The 20,007-nt window shown below is 43.7% G+C and overlaps 1 protein-coding gene across 5 annotated transcripts; it reads left to right on the top strand.

Moving 5' to 3' along the window:
• The first annotated feature begins 8,017 nt into the window (after window positions 1–8,017).
• LOC109868795 (caspase-2-like) lies at window positions 8,018–19,669 on the top strand. 5 transcript variants are annotated; one of them, XM_031785959.1, is made up of 12 exons: window positions 8,018–8,113; window positions 8,819–8,972; window positions 9,393–9,554; window positions 9,673–9,813; window positions 11,909–11,981; window positions 12,514–12,605; window positions 13,657–13,839; window positions 15,147–15,275; window positions 15,360–15,450; window positions 15,559–15,747; window positions 17,323–17,432; window positions 17,538–19,669. In XM_031785959.1, the coding sequence occupies exons 2-12, from the start codon at window positions 8,820–8,822 to the stop codon at window positions 17,670–17,672; spliced, it is 1,458 nt and encodes a 485-aa protein (XP_031641819.1). In that variant the 5' UTR covers window positions 8,018–8,113; window position 8,819; the 3' UTR covers window positions 17,673–19,669. The 5 variants fall into 5 exon arrangements, with proteins under 5 accessions (XP_031641819.1, XP_031641831.1, XP_031641817.1 ...); XM_031785957.1 differs by having other exon boundaries at window positions 8,019–8,113; window positions 8,816–8,972; XM_031785968.1 differs by lacking the exon at window positions 8,018–8,113 and adding an exon at window positions 8,331–8,495 and having other exon boundaries at window positions 8,816–8,972.
• Window positions 19,670–20,007: the final 338 nt, after the last annotated feature.

Here is a 20,007-nt window from a genome sequence, read left to right on the forward strand (position 1 = left end):
TACTTTTTTGGGTGTCATCCGTAGACTCTCTTCGTACTGTTTCACATGATTCTTGCACAGGTGGTAAAAGAGGTTAGTGGTGTTTAAGCCTGTTGTCGGGACCGGCCTGCGGCATATTTTTCAGAGGACCAAAATATGCCGCAGCCCGGTTTTCTGGTCGGTGGCAGACTTTTCATACCCAAACCACGTCCATGCGACCAAAGTAGCCCCTCTTTAAGGTACAAGTTCTGTGTCTCCGTGCTCTGTGTCACGTTCACTCTCCTCCATGTTTGTTTGTGTTGCACATTTTCTTCCACACAACTCAAAGCGACGTCCAATTAACAAAAAATATTGGCGTAAAGAGTGTGATTTGCGACATAACAAAATAAATGATAGAGCATAATATGAAACGATAGATGTTTTTCTATCGTCACATGATATACATCGTCATATCGCCCAGCCCTTTTCCGAGCTGCGGAAGGCCGAGCACCATCGCATCAAGTTCTTGATCCAGGTAGTCTACGATGTCCTGAAAAAGAAAAGGAGAGCCACACACTCTAGGAGCTCAGATGCAATAATTCAATAAACAGCCAAGCTGTCTTCATCAGGGTATAGTCTACAACGTCTTACCAAGCTCATCTAACCTGTTCTGCTGTGGCAGGGTCGATTCACAATCATGCTCTCTGCCTAAAGAGAGGAGTACATCCATTCTCAACTGCTGCTCAAAAGCCCAAGGTGAGGGTCACTACCGCTGGTGCCACAACCTGGTGCCTAAAGCCATTGTGGAAATCATCTGTCAGAATGCAGGTATTATGGTTTAAGACAAAAACACATCATCAGTGGGATCAGCCACTGCAAGCGCCTCGGACAAGCTAAGTAGGCCATTGCAATCGTCAGAGCCAGGGAAAAGCCAACACCAGCTACCAGAACCTCCACAGGTCTTTTCGCAACAGCTCAAGACTGGGGGCTGAAAGTTGACCTACGAAAGCAGTTCAAGTTCCCAGACATCATCACAGCGACAACACTGAGGCCAGACATTGTGCTGTTTTCCTCCAAGCAGGTCATCTTAACAGAGCTCACTATCCCTTGGGAGAACCGCATTGAGGAGGGGAATGAAAGAAAATAGGCCGAAGTACGAGGACCTGGTGGAGCAGTACTGAAGAGCAAGGTCTGAGTCTGTCGAAGTGGGATGCAGAAGGTTCGTAGGTCAATTCTTCTACAGGGCATTATGACTACTAGGGGAGAAAGGCCATCAAGACAGTGGAAGCTATGCTTTGGCTGTTAATTGTTAATTAACCATGTTAAATTTCAGAAATGTCAACTTCAATGGGGTAGGGACGTCCCAAGGATTTTGGATAGCACAGATCCAAGTGCACATTGAGCTGTGCTAGTGTGCAGGTGTTATCTGCTCTGTTAAACCAAATCTAAAAAGAGGGCAATAAACACAGGTTTTGCAAACAGGTTTTGCCTAGATGGTTAGTTTGTCAGAAATGACATTTCGTAGCAGGTTAGGAGAACTTAGACTGCAGGCTCGGATAATAAACGTAGCATGTTTGAAGAATTAGGTTAGATTTGGGAAAAAGGTTAGGGATAGCTAAAATGAAAAATGTCTCATCTTTTGACATCAATTTGATAAACTGTATCCCATCTAGTAACGACCATGCAAAAGTGAGTAGTTTATTTTGAAAACAACGGGCATCCATCTTGGATGTTGTCTCTAGTTCATTTATAAGCTAAGTGCATTCTTCTCCTAAAATGAATACCAACTTTATCCTCTTCATGTAAAAATTAAAAACTTGGGTAAACTATACATCAATACCTGAAAATATATCTACTATGTACAAAATGTATTAGCTAAAACAATTATAACTATTATTGTTTGTAGTTCATGATTAGCCAAAATGGTATAATATTTTGTCTATAATTGTCGGTTATACGGCCAGCTATATGTTTATTGTGCCAGCCTGACTTCTGCAGCTGTTTATTAACAAATAGGCAATACCAGTTGCTTCTATGATTTCCTAAAAGTTACGTCACTGTTTTAGCAGTATATTACCAAAGTTCTCTAATGTACAGTACACCGGGACTAAACCTTGCACTGGGTAGGTTATCCTTTGGAACCAGAATTGATCATCACGTGTTGTTAAAGGGAAAGTTCACCCTAATAAAAAAATGACATATTGATTTACTTATCCTGTAAGCAGTCTATGGGAAAGGTATGAAAGCAATCCATGATTTGGTTTAGTTTTCCTAGCAGTTTGCACATGAAAACGTTAGCATTTGTGGCGCAAATCCAATAAAAGCCATGTGCAATGTTCACTCACATTTTTTGGGGCACAGCAAATTTCAGGTCTGCAGTGTGCAAACTTGAAAAGTCAGTGAAAGGTTCGTGCAACTTCCAGCACACGTTTTCTGTGAACACAGAGGCTGTACACGCTTTAAGTTACAGTTTTAACAGTGGCCAAGTAGGCTTCTGTGGCTATTTGTAGACCTACTAGAGTGGGCTACCATCAAAAACAATGGAGAAAATGCAACCCATAACATTGTTACATAGAAATAGCTATTCTGTCATTAAGCCTACAGCAGTAGCCAATGAGTGGTGTTCAATGTAGGCCTACATTCCATGAGACTTATGTTGTTGTGTTGTTTGATGCAAGAAAGCACTTTACAAAATAAAATGCATTATTATTCCCATACCATTATTACAGAGAATCGGACAAATTATGCTACCCTCTGCCTATTGGCTACTTAGCTTATTCAACTCTGTCTCAAAACACAACACTGGCCCTTTAAGACAAAAATAGCTTTTTACCTGACTCGCTTTGCAAAGATGCCTAGGAATGTGCACATTTGTCCTCTTGTAGGAAGCAATCACTCCCCTATTGCTGACTACAAATGATCTAACAGGGATAAAAACTCACTAACTAGAGAAGGATATGAACTAAATGTGCACACGTGGCTACATGTAGCTCTTGTTTTGATCTCATCCACTGAAGAGGGTTAAACCAAGGCCTTATACCTTTTAAAGGGTTAATAAAGGATGTTATGATAAACTGTAAGGTTTCCTCTTCAGGAGACCTCTGTGTGTGTGTTAAAACCTGTTTTGTGTGTTGTGACCTTCAGACACTATCAGAAGGATCCAGACTCCTCCTGTCTGGATCCCACTGTGGTTATCTGGTTTTCTGAGAACACAAGGCTGCCACAGACCTGATGAAACCAGCCACCTGTCAGAAGATGCTTACACTTGTTCACATTGTTATGACTCTATACTTGTGATGAAAGGTCAAGTTTTGGTCAAACCCACTTCTGAGCTTTTAATTGCTGATAAGATGGTTTCTGCTGACAGGAGGATGTTAGATTTATTAAAATGTTGTTGCCAGGGAAACTCACGCAAGGAGGACTGGGAGAGGCTATATGAGTTACAGGATGTCTTAGACATTTTGCAGAACTTGGGGAGAACTATCATATACTGTTATATTGTACTCTGTACCAACTTCTGCCTAAAATTCTATTACTACAGGAGAATTTTAAAACTTAAAGAGTCTGTGTTTCCTTTCCGTTACTAATGTATGTTTGATAATTATATAGACCTGATCATTTGTTGAAGAAATTGACCAACACTGCTCATGACCACTCATGCTATATGTCACGCCCTGACCTTAGAGATCCTTTTTATGTCTCTATTTTGGTTTGGTCAGGGTGTGAGTTGGGGTGGGTATTCTATGTTCTATGTTGTGTAGTTCTATGTTTTGGCCGGGTAGGGTTCTCAATCAGGGACAGCTGTCTATCGTTGTCTCTGATTGAGAACCATACTTAGGTTGCCCTTTTTCACACCTGTGTTCGTGGGAAGTTGACTTTTGTTTCGGGCACATAGCTGTTTGCTTCATGGTTTGTTTTTGTAGTGTTTGTTGTTTTGTTCTGTGTCTTTTTTCCAAATAAAGAGAGAATGTACGCTCCCCACGCTGCACCTTGGTCCTCTTCTTTTAACGGCTGTGACACTATCAACACAGTCCAGTTCAAAGTACATGGCACAGATCCATATACAGTTGAAGTCGGAAGTTTACATACACCTTAGCCAAATACATTTAAACTCAGTTTTTCGCAATTGCTGACATTTAACCCTATTTTTACTATTTTTGTTTCATCAGACCAGAGGACATTTTTCCAAAAAGTACGATCTTTGTCCCCATGTGCAGTTGCAAACCGTAGTCTGACATTTTTATGGCGGTTTTGGAGCAGTGGCTTCTTCCTTGCTGAGTGGCCTTTCAGGTTTTGTCAATATAGGACTCATTTTACTGTGGATATAGATACTTTTGTACCTGTTTCCTCCAGCATCTTCACAAGGTCCTTTGCTGTTGTTCTGGGATTGATTTGCACTTTTCGCCCCAAAGTACGTTCATCTCTAGGAGACAGAACGCATTTCCTTCCTGAGTGGTATGACGGCTGCGTGGTCCAATGGTGTTTATACTTGCGTACTATTGTTTGTACAGATAAACGTGGTACCTTCAGGCATTTGGAAATTGCTCCCAAGGATGAAGCAAACTTGTGGAGGTTAACAATTGTTTTTCTGAGGTCTTGGCTGATTTCTTTAGATTTTCCCATGATGTCAAGCAAAGAGGCACTGAGTTTGAAGGTAGGCCTTGAAATACATCCACAGGTACACCTCCAATTGACTCAAATTATATTATTATCAGAAGCTTCGAAAGCCATGAGATCCTTTTCTGGATTTTTCTAAGCTGTTTAAAGGCACAGTCAACTTAGTGTATGTACACTTCTGACCCACTGGAATTGTGATGCAGGGAATTAGAAGTGAAATAATCTGTCTGTAAACAATTGTTGGAAAAATTACTTGTGTCATGAACAAAGTAGATGTCCTAACCGACTTGCCAAAACTATAGTTTGTTAACAAGAAATTTGTGGAGTGGTTGAAAAACTAGTTTTAATGACTCCAACTCCAAGTGTATGTAAACTTTCCATTTCAACTGTACATTGCCTTCGGACCGTTTTCAGACCACATTACTTTTTCAACATTTTGTTATGTTACAGCCTTATTCTAAAATTGATTCATTTTCCCCTCATCAATCTACACACAATACCCCATAATGACAAAGCAAAAACAGGTTTTTACACATTTTACATTGACATAAGTATTCAGACCCTTTACTCAGTACTTTGTTGAAGCACCTTTGGCAGTAATTACAGCCTTGAGTCGTATTGCGTATGATGCTACAAGCTTGGCACATTTGTATTTGGGGAGTTTCTCCCATTCTTCTCTGCAGATCCTCTCAAGCTATGTCAGGGTGGATGGGGAGCATTGGTGCACAGCCATTCTCAGGTCTTTCCAGAGATGTTCGATCGGGTTCAAGTCCGGGCTCTGGCTGGGCCACTCAAGTTCGGTCAGAAACTTGTCCCGAAGCCACTCCTGGCTGTGTGCTTAGGGTCGTTGTCCTGTTGGAAGTACAGTCCGGGCTCTGTTCTTTGTTCTGTTAATCTTTCCCTCGATCCTGACTAGTCTTCCAGTCCCTGCCATTGAAAAACATCCCCACAGCATGATGCTGCCACCACCGTGCTTCATCGTAGGGATGGTGCCAGGTTTCCTCCAGATATGACGCTTGGCATGCAGGCCAAAGAGAACCAGAGAACCTTGTTTCTCATGGTCAGTGTCCTTTAGGTGCCTATTGGCAAACTCCAAGTTGGCTGTCATGTACCTTACTGAGGAGGGTCTTTCATCTGGCCACTCTACCATAAAGGCCTAATTGGTGGTGCTGCAGAAATGGTTGTCCTTCTGGAAGGTTCTTCCACCTCCAAAGAGGATCTCTGAGCTCTGTCAGAGTGACCCTTGGGTTCTTGGTCATCTCCCTGAACAAGGCCCTTCTCTCCCGATTGCTCAGTTTGATCCGGGCAGCCAGCTCTAGGAAGAGTCTTGGTGGTTCCAAACTTCTTCCATTTAAGAATGACGGAGGCCATTGTGTTCGTTGGGACTGTAACAATGTGTGCTGAGAGTCGGGAAGCAAGTTCAGGGAGTGAGTGTTTTAATAAATAAACACAACATAATATAAAATAAGAAACATGAACAACGCACAGACATGAAACAGAAACAATAACGCCTGGGGAAGGAACCAAAGAGAGTGACATATTTAGGGAAGGTAATCAGGGAAGTGATGGAGTCCAGGTGAGTCTGATGACGCGCAGGAGCGCGTAGCGACAGGTGTGCGCCATAATGAGCAGCCTGGTGACCTAGAGGCCGGAGAGGGAGCACACGTGACAGTTCCCCCTCCCCAACGCACGGCTCCAGCCACAGGACACTGACCTAAATGACGATCCCGGGGATCAGGAGCGGACCAGTCACCTCTGCTGAGGCACGGGAAACCTGTCAATCTGGAGAGATTATACATGACGGTAACCCCTCCCCGGGAGTTCGGCTTCAGCTGCAAGACACCAACCAAAGAGACGATCTCGGGGATCATGAGCCACCACCGTGCCGTTGACTGGAGCGCGGAAACCTGACAGACCGGCTGAGGCAGGGGAGCCTGGAGCCAGTTGAGGCATGAGAGCCTGACGAGCCAGTGGAAGTAGTGGAGCCTGGCGATCCTGCTAAAAGGCATAAAAGCCTGACGAGCCGGTTTAGGCAGGGAGCCTGGCGATCCGGCTAAAGCATGAGAGCCTGACTAGCCGGCGGAAGCAGGGGAGCCTGGCGTTCTGTCTGAGGCATGAGAGGCTGTAGCGGCTCCCAGACCCAACGTCATTCCCACCGGGAAAAAAACACTCCCTGGGTGAGGCGTTATTCTATGGATCTACAGGTTCCCGCACCTTAGCAGAGGTGACCGGTCCCCTCCTGATCCCCGGGATCGTCATCTTGGTCAGCGTCCTGCAGATGGAGCCACGCGTCGGGGAGGGGGTACTGTCACTGTCACGTGTAATCCCCCTCCGACCTCTATGTCACCAGGCTGCTCGTTAGGGTGCACACCTCTCACCAGCGTTACACGCATAATGACACTCACCTGGACTCCATCAAGTCTTTGATTACCTGCCCTTTATATGTCACTCCCTTTGGTTTCTTTCCCAGTCGTCATTGCTGCTGTTTCATGTCGGTGCGCTGTTTGTGATTCTGTTTTGTTCATTTATTAATTAAATGTATTCACTCCCTGAACTTGATTCCCAACTCTCAGCGTACATCGTTACAGGGACCTTCGATGCTGCAGAATTTTTTTTGTACCCTTCCCCATATCTGTGCCTCGACAATCCTGTCTCGTAGCTCTACGGACAAATCTTTCGACCTCATGGCTTGGTTTTTGCTCTGACATGCACTGTCAACTGTGGGACTTTATATAGACAGGTGTGTGCCTTTCCAAATCATGTCCAATCAATTGAATTTACCACAGGTGGACTCCAATCAAATTGTCGAAACTCCTGAGCTCAATTTCGAGTCTCATAGCAAAGGGTCTGAATACTTATGTAAATAAAATGTGCAAACATTTTGAAAAACCTGTTACCGCTTTGTCATTGTGAGGTATTGTGTGTAGATCGATGAGGAAAAAATATATTTAATCCATTTTAGAATAAGGCTGTAATGTAACAAAATGTGGAAAAAATCAAGGGGTATGAATACTTTCCGAATGCACAGTATGTTCATAGTGTATCTATAAATACAACATATTTGGCTCCATTTGCACAATAAGGTAAATGATGTAGTGCCATTTTAAGTATAATTTCTCACATCAATCAACATTATTTGGGAAAACATGGATTTTTCACAATCAAAAATTCCTTGTGGACAGATGTGAGCTGTTTCCAGTTCATTCCTGAATCTCTGAATCTCTCACTCTTATTTCCTACAAATGACATGCCATCCTCTACCTCGTCTAAATATTAGATAGCTGTTTATGTTCGTCTTCCATGATCTTCTTATCAATTGGTTGATTATTTACTGTAACAACAGATACAAATTCAAAATTCATTTGATTAATATGTTTCCAACCACGCCCTCCTCATGGGAAAGCTGACTTGTATTCGCCCAGGAAAACGTCAATCCAAATTCTCCGACCTGCATTGGCTGTAATTCAACACAATGAATTTAGACCACTCCCACTACCATTTCCACACATTGCAGAGGCGCGGAAGTTGGTTTTGTAGGGTACGTTATGTTGTTATATTGTGCGAAATAACTTCAAATACAGTTAGTTAAATCTGTTTTTTCATGACATGTGGTTTGGGAGCAGATGAACGCATTGAAAGTGTTCTGAATGTTTGAAATTCTCGAAAAAAAATAACATCCCAACGTTAGCATGCCGATGTAACAATGTGTTAAGCGAACCTGACTGGCTAACGTTAGTTATTTGCATATCTAAAGTTCAGTGTACATTGTTTTCTGAAATGCAACGATACTGACTGACATTTGCTTACAATTTAGTATTGTTCGGACGTCAAAGTGATGTCAACTTTTCCTTGACACATTCATTATTAGCTAGCTAACGCGTTAGCTGGAGACAGCTGGCTAACGTTACCTGACAGCCATTGTAAGTATCTGCTGCTGAGTGTTACCAGACTTGGGAAAGAATAGGAGATATAACTACCTATTACTTTCTCGAATTCATCCAGACAGCTACTATAGCTAGCTAGTATAATGTTAGTTGTCTTACAGAAAGACACATTCAGCATCCTTACCACTCCGATTTAGAAAACAAGGTATGTTGAGCTATTATAATAGCTCGATACAATGCCAATGAGTAACGTTAATACGTTGTTGTTGAGAAGCTAGGCCTATATACCGCGCCACGGTTTTGCAAGAATGTAAGTTGACAGTAAATGAAGCGTTTTCCTGTGTCTTGTCTCGTAGCAGAATGTTGGGGGAATGCGGTATGCTGGAACGAGACAGAAGGGGGCTTCGGAAATGCTCTGTGACTCTCTGCAAAGAGATGGTGGTGGACGAGCTGTTCATTCAGTCCCTGCAGACAGACGACATTCTCACCGACAGCATGGCAGAAAGCATCCTGGTATGTTGTGTTCACCATGTTAAATAGTTTAGTTCGATACTATTACCAGGTCAAGTGACTTATGACACTATCAATGTCCAAAATATGCATGCATTCATGGCCCAAATGTCTTATTGTTGATTTATGTCATTAACTTCAATCATGTAATCAAATATGAATGTTAGTGTAGATCAGGGTTTCCCAAACTCGGTCCTTGAAACTCGTCCTTGCCCCTTGTGTGCGTGTTTACAAATGTTTTGCCATAGCACTACACAGCAGATTGAAATAATCCAAACTTGATGATGAGTTGATCATTTGAATAATGTGTAGTGCTAGGGCAAAAACCAAAATATGCACCCGGTTTCAGAAACCCTGGTGTAGATTACCATGTCTTTCACTTTCTATTTTTTGTAATCTGTGTTGATATCCGTTGTTCCCCAGGTGGAGCCGACCTCTCACAAGCGGAGCTGGCGTCTGCTGTCCCTGCTCCCCAAGCGTGGTCCCAGAGCCTTCAGCAGCTTCTGCTCAGCACTGAGAGACACAGAGCAGCAGCACCTATGTGCCCTGCTCACAGAGTCACCAGAGAGGGATGGAGAGAGACAGGTGAGTGGGCACTGGGTGCCACAGTTGATCCAGACAGATGAGCAGAAAGACAAAGATAGAAAGGGAGAGGGGTGAGCGCCACAACCAACCTAAGCTTCAAACTGTGCCCCTTACACAGTGTCCCCAGACAGCTAAGGCGAAAGACAGGGCTGAGGAGGTGATATCCACAGCATACCCAATCCAAGCTTCAGACCGCAACGCCCCATTCACAAAGACCCCAGTCAAAGACAGTGAGGAAGAGGGGGGTGAAGAGAAAGAGGTGAGCTCTACCCAACACCTAACCCAAGCTACAGACTAAGTTGGAATATTTTCCTGGCATTTTACAAATGTTCCATCCCAAGAATAAAACAACTTCTCTCCCGAGTAACCCTGTATTTCCCTCCAAAACTGGAAGTGTCATTCAAAACCATTATAAAGCATATGTAATGAAAACATTCAAACCTAATGCTACCTGAGTCTGATACATTTACGAGGCCTACATTAAAGACATTTAATGAGCCCAAAGCCCAAATAATTGTTCCATTATCTATAGGATATAGACTACTGCACATTACGCACGACAGGGAAGCATTACAACCCATAGATGTAGCTAGCTATATGCTCTTGGGTAAATAAATGAAACAAGCTCCAGTAGACTAATCTTTTTGAGTGTGAACTGTATTACTGTATTGTATTATACTGTATTATATGAACTGGAATTACGCAGATCGTTCAAACCATGATAAAGCAGAAGAGTGGTTATGGGTCTGAATAAATAACTGCATTAGCCTGCTGCCTTAGCACGCATTCACTGTTCTTTCAAACTACCTGAGAGTTCTGTTGGCTGCTGTATTTAACATTCAGCAACAACAACAAAAAATTGCATCCCTCTTCGAATAGTCTATTGGTGTAAGAAATGCAAAAAAGATTGTCTAGCTTTTCCTGCATGGGATTCAGAGCTAAGGAGCGTTTATTTAGAGAGGCCAGCGGAGCACAGTGGCTTGCGCATTGTGCAAGAGACAGAGGCTATAAGTTAGATGCTTATTATGCATTATACATCATTAATTAGCTTAATATAAGGTTAATAATGTATTACCTGAAAGAGGTAGGCTAGAACATCTATATATCTCAATTTAGAACAGGATTATCTATTTTAGATGCAATTTGAATGGGGTTGATAGTGTGTTCACTGATTTAAAGCAACGATGTTAGAGGGATAGGCTGTTTTTAAAACTCTTGAGCTGCAATAAAAAATATATATATATATTTACAACAACAAAAAATTTAAAAGTTGACCCCTGAATGCCAGATGGAGATGGGTAAATTAGACGTGCATTCTGTCTATATTACTGTTGCATAGGCTATGCTGCAGTCAATGTAGGCCTACCTGTCACAAGAAAAAAACGTTACCATGATGAGATGATACGAGCGTAGCTGCTGCTTTTGCAACAGCTAATGGGGATCCTAATAAAATACCAATACAGTGGGTATGCATTGTGAACTGCGCTCCATACTGAGATGGGCTGCCTGTCTCGCTCCTGACCATTGATTCATCATGCAGCGGCCATAGAGAAACCACATTTAGACATCGCATATCATTTTAACAGTTCCATTTCACGCCATGCTGTTCATATAAATCATTTATTATAATTAACTGGTTTCTCGCAGTTATTTATCCCGGGAAAGAGGAGTGGTTTTGGACGGTAAATCTCGGAAACTGGGTTCCTGCCATTCAACCCTACTACAGACTGTCCCCCCCAGAGTCCCCAGATAGTCACTAGAGAAAGAAGTGACCACAACACTCTCAACCCAAGCTACAGACTGCTGTAACAGGAAGAAAGAGGAGGAGTGATGTAGATTGGGAGAGAGGTGAGTCAGCCATCACTCCCAACCCAAGCTACAGACTGCTGTAACAGGGAGAAAGAGGAGGAGTGATGTAGATTGGGAGAGAGGTGAGTCAGCCATCACTCCCAACCCAAGCTACAGACTGCTGTAACAGGGAGAAAGAGGAGGAGAGATGTAGATTGGGAGAGAGGTGAGTCAGGCATCACTCCCAACCCAAGCTACAGACTGCTGTAACAGGGAGAAAGAGGAGGAGAGATGTAGATTGGGAGAGAGGTGAGTCAGCCATCACTCCCAACCCAAGCTACAGACTGCTGTAACAGGGAGAAAGAGGAGGAGAGATGTAGATTGGGAGAGAGGTGAGTCAGCCATCACTCCCAACCCAAGCCTCCTCTGGATGTTTTGGTATTCACACTGCAGGCGAGAGAGAAAAAATCAGGAATGAACTGGTTTCACCTATAAATGTTTAGATTGTATTGACGTCGAAGGTAAGTTAAAAGATGGTTAAATTATCGATTTTCTTTGTCATTCAGAGATATGTGGACTCTCCCCTCCCACTACCTTTCCAGGAGAGGATGGTTCCAGCCAAGAGAGCCAGAACACAAGGTGAGTAGAGCAGTCATCTGAGGTGGGTGCATTCAAGATCACAGTTTTACAACTGTTTCATTCACAATATTTGCACGTTTCCTAGGAGATCGTGGGAGGGGTCGTTTGTGTGGTTGTTTGGAGAGAAAAAATAAATAAAATGTAATCATTCTGTTTGTTGGCTTGCAACTCGGTAAAAAGCTTATTTTTAATAAACCCAATTAAACTGTAAATGAAAATGTCTCAATTGAGTCCAGTTGTATAATTTGATCAGTGTGGAAGCAGTGTGCTGTAGCCTTGGTATGGAGTGCCACTGCCCAGCCAGTCTCGCCACCTGCAGGCACCACGCCCGTGTGACTTGCTCACATAGCTGTAGTACAAAGGTTGTTACAACACCATTATATGTTGCTAACAGCTTCCCTTTCAAGGCAGAAACGTGACCTTGACTGGAACCCTGCTCTGATGGACATTATTGTAATTGTTTGTCTCCACTGGTGTAATTTCTGGAATGAAATACATGCAGGGTGTAATGTCATCCTAATATGTGTTTCAGAGTCAATGGAGATGTGTCTGGATGCAGACAGTCCCATCACCAGCTCTGTTCTTCCCTGTACACCAGACTTCTACTTAAAACACTGCCAACAGGTACAACGCTCACTGTTAATACAAACCAGTAAATCACTGTCTGTACCATGTCACTGCCAACAGGTACAACGCTCACTGTTAATACAAACCAGTAAATCATCTGTCTGTACCATGTCACTGACAACAGGTACAACGCTCACTGTTAATACAAACCAGTAAATCACTGTCTGTACCATGTCACTGCCAACAGGTACAACGCTCACTGTTAATACAAACCAGTAAATCACCTGTCTGTACCATGTCAGTGCCAACAGGTACAACACAGTCTCTGTCTGGTATCTCTTACCTGAGACAATTAATGTTGTTAACTGCGGTGTATTTTTGGTTCTCATATTTGTTACTGCAAATACAACTGTTATAATACAATGCAACTATATGCAGTCCCCTAGGGAAGTTAGTTTCAAGGCAGCACCCACTGCAACGTGCACCGTTGCAACGAACACATGCATGCACTTCTTGTGTCCAGAATGTGTTTCCAGATGTTGTTTAGCTGCATTGTTCCCCAAGGTATTTCTAGGGAGCAGGAGAGCAGATCTTCCTATTCAACCACCTCAACCTGTAACAGCTGTTGAAGTGTCTCTGCTCTAAACAGACAGCTATTAGACTTCTGCGGTATAGACAGAGTTTAGACAGTACCAGGCGAGTCCCACTGGTCCGTAGAAGACAGTGTTTGTCTAGACCACAGTCAGTTTGACAGGAAAGAGACACGGGGAGAATTCCCCCAGCCCATGTGTTGAAGTCTCTGTAAACCTGCTCAGGTTGAGGATGATTCATCACTGAGCTCCACTGGGGTGGAAAACTGTCATTGAAGTACAGGGACAGAAACCACAACAAACACTACTGAGAACAGCAGCAGCGTAAGCACATTATTTTCCTTCGGTTAAACCATGTCATTTTCTCATGCTGCTTTTTTGTCTCTCTTGTCCCTCTCTCTTTTCTCCTCCTTTCCCTTTCTTCTCGCTTTCTTTCCTCCCTTTGCATCTCTCTCTCCTCCCCTCACACTTTCTCTCTTCCCCCTCTCCTCTCTTTCTCCCTTTTCTCTCCCCTTCAGTCCTATAGTATGGTGTCCAGTCCTCGTGGCCTGGCCTTGGTGATCAGTAATGTCTCCTTTGACCCCTGTGCTGCTCCTGACCTGGACTCCAGGAAGGGAGGGGAGGTGGACGAGGAGGTCCTCAGGAAGGTGTTCACTGAGCTGGACTACATAGTCACCGTCCGGAGAGACCTCACAGCTCCGGTAACAGAGACATACAGTTGAAGTCGGAAGTTAACATACACCTTAGCCAAATACATTTACACTCAGTTTTTCATAATTCCTGACATTTAATCTAGTAAAAAATCCCTGTCTTAGGTCAGTTAGGATCACCACTTTATTTTAAGAATGTGAAATGTCAGAATAATAGTAGAGAGAATGGTTTCTTTCAGCTTTTATTTCTTTCATCACATTTCCAGTGGATCAGAAGTTTACATACACTCAATTAGTATTTGGTAGCATTGTCTTTAAATTGTTTAATTGGGTCAAACGTCTCAGGTAGCCTTCCACAAGCTTCCCACAATAAGTTGGGTGAATTTTAGCCCATTCCTCCTGACAGAGCTGGTGTAACTGAGTCAGGTTTGTAGGCCTCCTTGCTCGCACACACTTTTTCAGTTCTGCCCACAAATTTTCTAGAGGAAGGAGGTCAGGGCTTTGTGATGGCCACTCCAATGCCTTGACTTTGTTGTCCTTATGCCACTTTGCCACAACTTTGGAAGTGTGCTTGGGGTCATTGTCCATTTGGAAGACCCATTTGTGACCAAGCTTTGACTTCCTGACTGATGTCTGGAGATGTTGCTTCAATATATCCACATAATTGTCCATCCTCATGACGCCATCTATTTTGTGAAGTGCACCAGTCCCCCCTGCAGCAAAGCACCCCCACAACATGATGCTGCCACCCCCGTGCTTCGCGTGACATACTTTCTTGGATTTTCCAAGCTGTTTAAAGGCATAGTCAACTTAGTGTATGTAAACTTCTGACCCACTGGAATTGTGTTGCAGTGAATTTTAAGTGAAATAATCTGTCTGTAAACAGTTGTTGGAAAATGCACAAGTAGATGTCCTAACCGACTTGCCAAAACTATAGTTTGTTAACAAGAAATTTGTGGAGTGGTTGAAAAACAAGTTTTAATGACTCCAACCTAAGTGTATGTACATTTCTGACTTCAACTGTACACAGACACAGAGAGTAAGACAGTGTTGCCAAAGGTACAGCAGTGCTTCAACAACATGGACTGTATCGGTGGATCCCCCACTGGCTTCAATCAGTGGCACTCAGGCATTTGTTTGCCTTGATCTTCACATAGACCTGTTGCTATTAGAGTCATGGTGTTAGCTAGTGGAGACAGCTGTCTGTAGCATTGGTCTTTCCATGGCCATGTTTAATGCAAAGAACAAAGGGTGAATTTACAGCTCTATACTTCCTCTCTGTATGTACCAAAATAATTCTAAAAGTTCTATGTAATTAGAATATAGTTTAATACTTGATTGATCTCTCTCTATGACAGGGCATGCGGGAGTGCATTGAGCAGTTTGGCAGACGGCAGCAGCACCAGACCGTATCCAGCTGTGTGGTGTGTCTGCTGTCCCATGGAGTAGAGGGGGCTATCTACGGCACAGACGGACAGCTGCTGGAGGTGTGTGTGACCTCATTCAGTTGAGAGTGAAACCCTTTCTGATGATAATAATCATATTAATTTAAATCTCTGTCTCTCTCTCAGTTGGACTGGGTGTTTGAGGCATTTGACAACGCCCACTGTCCTCTACTGCAGAATAAACCCAAGATGTTCTTCATCCAGGCCTGCAGAGGAGGTGAGCTCACACACAATCTCTCTGCCCTCACTCTCCCTCCTTCCCTTTCCCTAACCCTCCCTCCCATGTTCTCTTCTTCTAACCCGTCTTCTCTCTGTCTCCCTCCAGAGGAGATGGACTGTGGGGTGGAGCAGTCAGATGGGCCAGAGAGGACCCAGTCTCCTGGATGTGAACAGAGGGATGCAGGGAGGGAGGGAGAGGGAGATGGAGACACCAGGCAGATGGAGGAGAGAGACAGGCTCAGAGTCAAACTGCCCCAGCGCTCTGACATGATCTGCGGCTTCGCCTCCCTCAAAGGTGTGAGTGTGTGTAGGTTATGTGTGATGTCTGAGTCGGTTTATGATGTGAATGTTGGAGTATTTGGTGGTATTTCTTTGTTGTGTGTCTGTTGGGCCCTACTGGGTCATGTAGTGTCTGTTGGGCCCTACTGGGTCATGTAGTGTCTGTTGGGCCCTACTGGGTCATGCAGTGTCTGTTGGGCCCTACTGGGTCATGTAGTGTCTGTTGGGCCCTACTGGGTCATGTAGTGTTTGTTGGGCCCTACTGGGTCATGTAGTGTCTGTTGGGCCCTACTGGGTCATGTAGTGTCTGTTGGGCCCTACTGGGTCATGTAGTGTCTGTTGGGCCCTGCTAGGTAATGTGGTGTGTTGGGCCCGACTAGGTAATGTAGTGTCTCTTGGGCCCTGCTAGGTAATGTGGTGTCTGTTGGGCCCTACTGGGTCATGTAGTGTCTGTTGGGCCCTACTGGGTCATGTAGTGTCTGTTGGGCCCTACTGGGTCATGTAGTGTCTGTTGGGCCCTACTGGGTCATGTAGTGTCTGTTGGGCCCTACTGGGTCATGTAGTGTCTGTTGGGCCCTACTGGGTCATGTAGTGTCTGTTGGGCCCTACTGGGCCATGTAGTGTCTGTTGGGCCCTACTGGGTCATGTAGTGTCTGTTGGGCCCTACTGGGTCATGTAGTGTGTCTGTTGGGCCCTACTGGGTCATGTAGTGTCTGTTGGGCCCTACTGGGTCATGTAGTGTCTGTTGGGCCCTGCTAGGTAATGTGGTGTGTTGGGCCCTACTACGTAATGTAGTGTCTGTTGGGCCCTACTGGGTCATGTAGTGTCTGTTGGGCCCTGCTAGGTAATGTGGTGTGTTGGGCCCTACTACGTAATGTAGTGTCTGTTGGGCCCTACTGGGTCATGTAGTGTCTGTTGGGCCCTGCTAGGTAATGTAGTGTCTGTTGGGCCCTGCTAGGTAATGTGGTGTGTTGGGCCCGACTAGGTAATGTAGTGTCTCTTGGGCCCTGCTAGGTAATGTGGTGTGTTGGGCCCTACTACGTAATGTAGTGTCTCTTGGGCCCTGCTAGGTAATGTGGTGTGTTGGGCCCTACTAGGATAATGTAGTATCTGTCGGGCCCTACTAGGTAATGTAGTGTCTGTCAGGTCCTACTAGGTAATGTAGTATCTGTCGGGCCCTGCTAGGTAATGTAGTATCTGTCGGGCCCTGCTAGGTAATGTAGTGTCTGTCGGGCCCTGCTAGGTAATGTAGTGTCTGTCGGGCCCTGCTAGGTAATGTAGTGTCTGTTGGGCCCTACTAGGTAATGTAGTGTCTGTTGGGCCCTACTAGGTAATGTAGTGTCTGTTGGGCCCTACTAGGTAATGTAGTGTCTGTTGGGCCCTACTAGGTAATGTAGTGTCTGTTGGGCCCTACCAGGTAATGTAGTGTCTGTTGGGCCCTACCAGGTAATGTAGTGTCTGTTGGGCCCTACTAGGTAATGTAGTGTCTGTTGGGCCCTACTAGGTAATGTAGTGTCTGTTGGGCCCTACTAGGTAATGTAGTGTCTGTTGGGCCTTATTAGGTAATGTAGTGTCTGTTGGGCCCTACTAGGCACTGCAGCCATGAGGAATACCAAGAGAGGATCCTGGTTCATCCAAGAGGTCAACTCAGCACTCCGCTTCAGAGCCAGAGACACACACCTATCAGACATACTGGTGCAGGTAAACACACACCACATATCACAGTCAAAGTAAGTACATTTTCCCTCAATAAAGTAGTTATCAGCAAGTTCAGTGCTAGTAACCTTTTGTAACCTCTGTCCTCAGGTGAATGGTCGTATTAAAGACAGAGAAGGCTATGCTCCTGGCACCCCCCACCATCGCTGTAAGGAGATGTCTGAATTCACCAGCTCCCTCTGCAAAGACCTCTACCTGTTCCCCAAGTACCACCCTCAGTACTGACACGCACACATTTCTGCACCCCTACAGCACCACACACATACCGCACCCACTACTGACACACACACATGCTGTTACACACACTCACCGAGGATTAATGAATTCACATTTGCTGTGCAAATTCTCTCACAGACAAACTCTTGGAAAGAAAAATGAAAGGAGTTGTTGTAAATCTATGTGCTTGGTAATGGGCATGAAGTATACATGACTGGTATGCAGCTGATGTGTGTCAGCTAGGCTTGCTATATGTGTATGTATCTGTGCCAGTTAGAAATGGGATTGAAATGTTCCAGGAAAATATTTTAGCTCGCTAACACACCAGAATATATTTAAATGTATCGCTTTTAATTTCTTACTAAACAGTAACTTTTGGGTTTCAAGTTTATTCTTTTTTTAAACATGTATTTTGTATGCAGATCTATTTTTATCAATTTATTTTGTATCAAATCATTTTTAAGCTGTTGTTTTGTAAGAATTTTAAAGCCCTCGTCTCCTTTTTGTATTAAAAAATGTTTATTATAAAATGCATACCATTATAAGCATTAGAATAGGAAATCCCCCCTGACCAAATGAAGGTATGTATCTGTGTCCATCTGATGGGCAGACAGGTGGTGGTGTAGAGTTATAGGCTGAGGATGCAGCATGGAGGAAGCAGCATTTCAATACCCTCCTAGTAATCTGAGTCTTCCACTGAAGGATACTGGGACAAGTAGATGTGATATTGGGAGTTTCATGTTTGTTAGCAATGATTTGATGTGTTATTGAGGCAACAAGTGTACTGCATTCCATTTGAATAGAATGGAGTCATGACCATTTCTCTCACAAACTGTCCTCCTCCCCCTCCCATCTCTACCTCCATGGGGGCGTTACGGTCTAAGGCACTGCATCTCACTGCATCTCACTACAGTCCCTGTTTCGAATCCAGGCTGTGTCACATCTGGTTGTGATTGGGAGTCCCATAGGGCGGCGCACAATTGGTCCAGCGTCGCGTCATCCAGGTTTGGCCAGGTTAGGCCGTCATTGTAAATAAGAATTTGTTCTTATCTGACTTGCCTAGTTAAATAAAACATTTAGGTTAATTAATGTTGTAACTACACTGGTAACCAGACTGTTATTACTTAGATGTGATGAAAGATGTCAACATTTTATTTAAATTAATTACATTTATATGTTACACCAAGGAATTAAATTAGAATTCTACGTAACTGCTTGTTATCTCTGGTCAACTTGAGACCTAAGTTACCTACTGTCAACGTTTCCTTGACCATTAAGATTTCAGTTCACAAGATGGGTGTACATGGATGTTTTAAAGATGTATGGATTGGTTTTAAAGCAGCTACACTATTTTCCTTTACAATTTGATATGCAATATTCCATAGCAATGTGTGCCATGTGAAATATGTGTTAAGTATTGTCTTTAAAATACTTGGTTAATCATTTACATAGGACGATGCATCACATTCAAGTGTATGAGCAGCAATATTGATGTTTCTCAGAATGAGCAGCAATGTGTTTGGTTCTAACAGTGTTGTAGGGAAGAGTGATATGACAGGAACAGTATGAATTGAGCTGTTGACCAACCAATCACAGAGACAATGTGTAGTGATCATCTTTATAAGGGACAGTTCTATAGAGATCCTGTTAAATTAGTATTCTAATTCTATGGACAATTCACCCCAAAATCAAAGTGCCAGATGCTAGACGTTTTCCATTCGGTTTGAAGCCTCTAGTTCGGTTTGAACTAACTTAATGTGTACAATATAGCATCTACACAACTGGTGTGGTGGAAAGTCATATGTTTTTGTAATTGTAAATGTTCCAAAGGTGGATTTTGTGGTGAAGTAGGTTATCCCTTGAAAGTGAAGTACTGAGGGCTGGGGTTCACTGCCATAAGCTAAGGAGCTGCTGGGGATGGGGGGAGAAGATGACTGTATTTATGTCTAAAACAAAGACTGCCAAATGTTCAAGAAAATAAACACCCTTTTGTTTTTTTCTATGAATTTACTTTCTATGAGTTGTGTTAACATGCGCTGTGTGTGTGTGTGTGTGTGTGAGAGAGCACTGTACATATGTACACTATGCATGATATTATATTTTGATCTCCTTGTTGCTGTTTGTTTATATCACAGTGTACATCCAGTCCCCCTCACTGTACTGGTATGGTATAACTCGCATAACCCTGTAGTAAGGACTGTATGATGACTGTATGATATGCGTCATGAGTCACACACTGACCACCACCACTGTGATAATGTTCTCTGTGTATCAGGTAGTGCCTCAGCCAGCTGTCCATAATCATTCTCCCTGACACACATCACACACTCGCCTGCGGTCGGAG

The sequence above is a fragment of the Oncorhynchus kisutch genome, linkage group LG2 (genome assembly GCF_002021735.2).
Source record: "Oncorhynchus kisutch isolate 150728-3 linkage group LG2, Okis_V2, whole genome shotgun sequence".
Classification (NCBI taxonomy): Eukaryota; Metazoa; Chordata; class Actinopteri; order Salmoniformes; family Salmonidae; genus Oncorhynchus; species Oncorhynchus kisutch.

Excerpts from the sequence above, each read along its gene's own strand:
- LOC109868795 (XM_031785959.1), top strand. The coding sequence starts at position 8,820 with ATGTTGGGGGAATGCGGTATGCTGGAACGAGACAGAAGGGGGCTTCGG. Across the intron at positions 9,814-11,908 it reads AGGGGGGTGAAGAGAAAGAG|AGATATGTGGACTCTCCCCT; the intron begins GTGAGCTCTACC and ends TTTGTCATTCAG. Across the intron at positions 17,433-17,537 it reads TATCAGACATACTGGTGCAG|GTGAATGGTCGTATTAAAGA; the intron begins GTAAACACACAC and ends CTCTGTCCTCAG.